The sequence below is a fragment of the Porites lutea genome, chromosome 2, assembly GCF_958299795.1.
Source record: "Porites lutea chromosome 2, jaPorLute2.1, whole genome shotgun sequence".
NCBI classification, from domain to species: domain Eukaryota; kingdom Metazoa; phylum Cnidaria; class Anthozoa; order Scleractinia; family Poritidae; genus Porites; species Porites lutea.
This window is the reverse complement of record NC_133202.1, coordinates 36,949,842-36,955,921: the sequence shown is the minus strand read 5'-3', so window position 1 is coordinate 36,955,921 and position 6,080 is coordinate 36,949,842. Positions and strand designations below refer to the sequence as shown.

General features: G+C 41.6%; 1 protein-coding gene across 1 annotated transcript; it reads right to left on the bottom strand.

Annotated features, from left to right (window-relative positions):
- Nucleotides 1–1,770: 1,770 nt before the first annotated feature.
- Nucleotides 1,771–5,324, bottom strand: LOC140928517 (tetratricopeptide repeat protein 28-like). The gene has a single exon (XM_073378275.1). The coding sequence runs from the start codon at nt 5,034–5,036 to the stop codon at nt 2,508–2,510; it is 2,529 nt and encodes an 842-aa protein (XP_073234376.1). The 5' UTR covers nt 5,037–5,324; the 3' UTR covers nt 1,771–2,507.
- Between the last annotated feature and the right edge of the window lie 756 nt (nt 5,325–6,080).

The window sequence follows — 6,080 nt, the reverse complement described above, 5'->3', positions numbered from 1 at the left end:
GGGAGGCTAGCTGCTCCTCGGATTGAAAATATCGAGTTTCAACAAACCGGGAACGAACTCTGCCGTCCTCTTTTCTATTACCGTAAGCTAAAGTTTGGGTAGAAATACGGAAAATATTTTTCATACAGAACTGACCAATCCCTCCCAAACAATTATTCATTTCCGGCTATTTGATTGTTCACAGACTTTTATACAGACCGGGAAGATCGCATATGTGATAGTGTGATCTCTCCCAGATTACTGACGAATCTTCTGCTATCCTTTACAGGACCATTTTTACATAGACCATAATGCATCTTGTTAACCCCCCAGAGTTGTGCATAACCATTGTTTCCAATTTCTCCTGGGTAACATGGGTATTATAGCCGTCTCTAGAAATCGAAGATAATGGTCATGCAATTTCCTTTTTTTGTGGGGGGGGGGGGGGGGGGGAGAGTAAACTAGGTGCATTATGGCCTATGTGGAAATGGTGAACTCAGTATTTTTGCAGCGTATTCAGCCCTTCAAATTATAAGTTTATTTTGCGGCATTTGCCAGTATGGTTTGGGGTCTTTCAGCATTGAAAACAAAATATATACTTTCGTTTCTATGGAGATGACTGCTGGTTACATCAACGTTCTACATCAACCATAAACACAATCATTTTGGGGCTGCGTCAAGTTGTGTTTTATGATGGCTCTAATTGGCTAATAACGATGAGAGGAGAGGTTGGGCTACAAAAGGAAAGTCTACAGATTTCAGATTACCTGAGCTCGATATCTCTCAGATCGCTTTCACGGCTCTTCTTCTGTTATGGGTGCTTATTGCAAATTAAGGCTAAAGGAAAGCCTTAACCACGTTCCCAGGGTTCTCCCCTACCCGTTCCTACGTCATTCCGTAGGGACGGGTAAGAGAGAACCCTGAGAACGAGGTTAGGAAATCCCTTTCTCTCTTCTACTTATACTTCGCCCATCAACTCCCGTCTTAAAAAGGATAAAAGGGGTAGGAGTTAAAACGAGCTAAAGTTAGCTCACGCTTCAAGAAGATCCCTCCACAGTGGGTCATTGCTTGGGATTGCCGAATCCAGTTCAGATATTTTTTGACAGGTGCGAAGATAAGAAACGGTTTTCCTCTTGGGTTGTCGTTTCATTCACTGTGGTCTTTCGCTATACCAAGGTAACAAGGAAAGCCGCAAAAATTTAGAACAATCAGTTACCTTCCAAGTTGGAACGGAATGAATATGAAATCCTTTCATTCAACTGATTCGTGCCTGGCTTCAGAGTCCCAAGGCACCGACCACCCGCCATTTTCGCACTAACAATTGGTTGATGCTCAAAACCTGAGCTTTTCAATCTCTTTATGGTAGTACCTCACCTGATAAAACAGATTTCGTGCGCTTTACTCTGCCAACGACACAGCACTATATATATTTCGTAGGATTTTACAAAAAGACATTTGTATCCCTGTATTAGGAGTGAAAGGGCTAAAGAGAGAGAAGGGAGAACACTCTAAGGCTGACACTTGCTGGTGCCAAAGGACGGTCCTTCTTGAGAGATTTGACTGTTTCATCAACAAATTGCACGGTCTTTTATCTCTTTCCCCTTTCTTTTGAAGACTTAAAGAGTGAATTAAGGGACTAAATTCATTTTCAGCTGCATTCCACGCACAAATCTCGAAATGTGTTAGTTCTTATCTTTGCGTTGCAAAGTATACTATGAACCTTCATTTAAAACTTCTCTGCAATGCTGAAAGGAAGGAAGTGAATTAGACTCAATCAAATTAGATGTACCATTGCAAAGAATTTTAATGTTTATTTTTTGATTATTTATGTTTTTGTACTGCTGCACGATAACAATAACATACTGCTTAAAACTACAGCTGAAACTAGCATGCTGAGAAAACACCATATATCAGTCGCGACACTGCTCTGTTAACATTTAAGGCCTCGTTGCTTTCTATAGTAGTACAAAAACTCACAGATTTCAGCCTTGTAATTAGTTTTCTCTACAAATTTTAGGGAACAATTACCAGTTCTGTGTTATTGTAGTGGGACATAGATATAACAAACCTCTACATAACGAAGTCCTCGGCATAACGAATGATTTTCTTTACCTAGCAATAGTAAAATATATTCATGGAAAAGAACTTCAATGAAACGAAACCGCGTAAAAGCGAACAAATTTTGCCATTCCCTGGGCTTTTTGTTTTGTAGGTTCCACAGTACTTCATTTGTCCGAAAAAATGAAACAGAACATGATACATGAGATTGACCTTGCTACAGTTTATTATTGAAATAAACTGTCCACTCGCTTAGACTGCTAGTCTTCACGCAGCCGTGATTTGTTTCTTCGCAGAAGAGAAGAGACACCGCTTCTTTTACTCAAACGGGCATTATCTGGGTAACTTCAGGCGGGCGAAATTTAATTCTTATTTACGTTGCTCACAGTCAGATGACTTTGTGAGAAGATCGACAAGACTTTGTTTCATACCATCTCTCTGTCTTTTGGGGACATAGTTTCTTAATTTATTTATGAGACCCTGATTTCTTCACGTTTGTCGAGAGTGACGTCATCGCCTATAAGTGTAAAAGGCGCCCAGTATTTTAAATCCGCAAACTTCTCGGATTCTCTGAGACATTTCATTGCGCGGTTAAGGGAATCGCTGGCACTTCGCCCTTTAACAAGGTTGTGGTAGAAGCTTTTCATGAACTCCAAGGTGGCCTCGTCATCGATGGCCCACAGGGACACCAGAACAGAACGAGCACCAGCACCAATAAAGGCGCGTGCAATACCGACCACGCCTTCAGCTTTAATCTCTCCCCGACCACTGTGACAGCAACTAAGTACAACTAGCTTGGCTCGCAGCTTCACACTCATCACATCTGCCATTGTCAACATGTAATCCTCTTCTGCAGGGGTCTGTGATTTCCTTTCAAGATTCGGGCTCAACGCTATCTCTCCGGTTTCCACGCGTCCATGTGCAGCAATGTGTACTACTGCAACCGAACTGATCTGTTTCAGTACTTCACGTTTGGTGGCCAAATTTCCAGTGAGAGGTGCAGTATTAAGTAACTGCCCAATCATCTGTGCTTCTTGCCTGGCAAAAGGAAGCTGCTCCAGGATCTGATCTCCTTGGCTGTTTGTAACTTCACTCATGTCTGGATCTCCTACAACTAGAGCTCCACTACTGCTGTGGAATTTTGAACAGTGAGCAATAATTTTCAAACTTGTCAGCGAAGGAATTAATCTGAATTTGAAGGATTCACACAAGTATTTGGAAAAAGGATTCAGCAATGCAGCAAACGGAGCAAGCCACAATGGACCATCCGGGACAATTATTAGCTCATCGCCCTCAATCAGATCTAATATCGGGGCGATCACATAGCTGTACAAGGCGGCTAGGGGAGGGTTATCCTCTTGGAGAATTTGCTGTGAGCACTTTTTGGATGACCGCTCCACAATATAGCGGTTTTCTCGTAACACATCTAAGGACCGATTCTCGCAGTTAACATTTGCACGAACATCATTGTTTTCGTAGGCAAATTGGATTAGGGACTGTAATGTTTCAGCAGCTGCATTTTTTGCAAAATAATGGCAAAGTGTCTTCTGTCGGTGAAGAACAGGTTTCCCTTTCAAAACTAACCAGATATTTATTTTATTTTCTGACACAGATAGAAAAATCGTGCTTGATGACGTATTGTTTAACACGCCGAATTCCTCTTCGTCTAAGCGCTTTCCTTCGGTTTGACCTTCATGAAAACGATACTGGGATGTCATAAGATCAGCTAGTGACTGGGCCCGACCTTCTTCGGCAGCAACCAGAGCTTCACCAATCTTTTCTTGTTTTAACAAAACTCTACAAAGGCCTGTGTAAGCATGGTTATATTCGTTCCGAAATCCAATCTTCCATTTATCTTGAGACTGAAGAAGACTCCTCATTTGATTGAAAACTTTAACGCTTTTTTGATAGCTTTCGAGTGCTCTCGATAAACTTTCCAGCCTCTCAAAGCATCGTCCTAGATCACTGTATGCTTTACCTTCCATGTCTTTGTCTCCTAGATGTTCAGCGATTCTGAGGCGTTTTTCGTTCCAACCGATAGCTATCGTATAGCGGCCAAGAAGCAGGAAAATGGAACCTATATAACCACAGGCAGCCCCTTCCCCAGCCTTGTCACCAAGTTCTTGGGCAATACGGAGACGCTGATTGTAATAGCCCATGGCTTTCTTGTAGTCCCCAAGATGTTGATAAGTGCTTCCGAGATGGCCATACGCACGTCCTTCCCTTGCCTTATCTCCCAGATTTTTCGCAATAGTAAGGCGTTGTTCAAAGTAATGGAGGGCGTTCTTGAAATCTTCAAGGCTGAGATAAGCGTTGCCAAGATTGCCATATGCAATTGCTTCCCCATCTTTATCTTCAATGGTTTTAGCAATACGAAGATGTTGCGTGTGGTAGTCAATGGCTTTTTCGAATTCTCCGAGGATGTCAAAAACCATGCCGAGGCCACCAAGCGCAGCACCTTCTGCCATTAAGTCTCCAAAATCGTTGGCAATTTTAAGTTGACGATTGTAGCATTCTATGGATTTTTTAAAGTTACCAAGGCGGAAAAAAATATGGCCAAGGTTGCAGTACGCACCACCTTCCTCACATTTGTTTCCAATTTCCTTGGCAAGTTTAAGGTCCAGTTTAGCGTACTCTTCCGCTTTCCTTAAATTCCCAAGATGCTCAAAAGGCTTTCCCAGACCACCATATGTAAGCATGAGCGCTTCCTTGTCTCCCAGCTCTTTGGCGATGTTAACGGCACAGTTAAAATGATCTAAGGATTTTTTAAAATCGCCAAGGCGACCAAAAACGCTCCCCAGGCTTGCATATGCCGTTCGTTCTCCAGACTTGTCTTTTAAGCTCTTGGCAATGTTGAGATGTTGGTAGTGGTACTTTCCCGCAGTTTTATAGTCGCTTAGCTCAAAGAAAGCTTGACCGAGACCGCTATAGGCCACTCCTTCTAATCCCCTGTCTCCCAGTTCTTTTGCAACACTAAGGCAACGTTTGTAGCATTCCATTGCTTGTTTATGATGATAAAGAGCCCGAAAGCCATGGCCAAGGCTGCAATAAGCATAACCTTCCCTAGCTTTGTCTTTCAGATCAATGAAAATCCTGAGCGCAATTTTATGGTACTCGATAGCTTCATTGAAACTGCAGACTTTTTGCAAATCAACACCAAGTTTTCGACAGGCAAGGGCTTCCTCAACCTTGTCCTTCAAATCTCTCGCAATGCCAAGAGCAAGTTTGTGATATTCTATGGCTTTCTTGTATTCACACCGACTCCGAAAAGCATCGCCAAGACCACTATACAGCTGTCCTTTAATAGCCTTATCTTTGACAAATTTTTGTAATTCCTCAGGTATATGAAACAGTTTCCAAGACTTTTTTGTAAGTTCACCATCTTTTGTTTTGCAGAGGTGGTGTTCCATTGGCAAGTGAGTGGACAGTGAACTGCGATAAATCTGTAAAAATAAATTGCTTTTGGATCAGATCTTTAGTGACACAGAGATGCTGGTGATCAGTGTATTGGCGTATTCTGTATGTCTATAAAAACGTGATGTTAACTATGCAAAATTAAAGCGGTGAATGCTTAAAAAAACTTTATTAACGCTTTTTAATACTTGGGTTGTAAAAAGTGTAAGTTTTTAACACTGATATTTTGCATGGGTAAGACATGTGTTATATAAATATTGTGAGCAGGCTTTCCTGTAGCGACACCCTTGGAGTTGACTGATTCATTTTTTAACTTCTGCCTACACTAGAGTTATGATAAACCTGGACAGTTAAGAAACCCTGCTGAAGCAAAGTGTGTGCAAATCCAGTAAGATTCAGGTGTTTGACATATATTTTCTGTTTGTTTTGCCTTAAAGGGGCTAGGCCTTTTCAATAAAGGGAAGAAATTAAGAGTGCACAATTCAAGAAGAATAAATCGTCAATGAACGTGAGAGAGTTCCTGTAAAAGTAAACTAAAAAAAGATAATGCAGATATCATACTACAAATACATTCGACTGCATGTAGCTTGTCGCCAACTACAAACCGTTTCTGTCGCATTGGTAGTTTG

Coding starts and splice junctions, on each gene's coding strand:
- LOC140928517 (XM_073378275.1), bottom strand. CDS start 5,036: ATGGAATGCTACAAACGTTGCCTTAGTGTTGCAAAAGAACTGGGAGAC.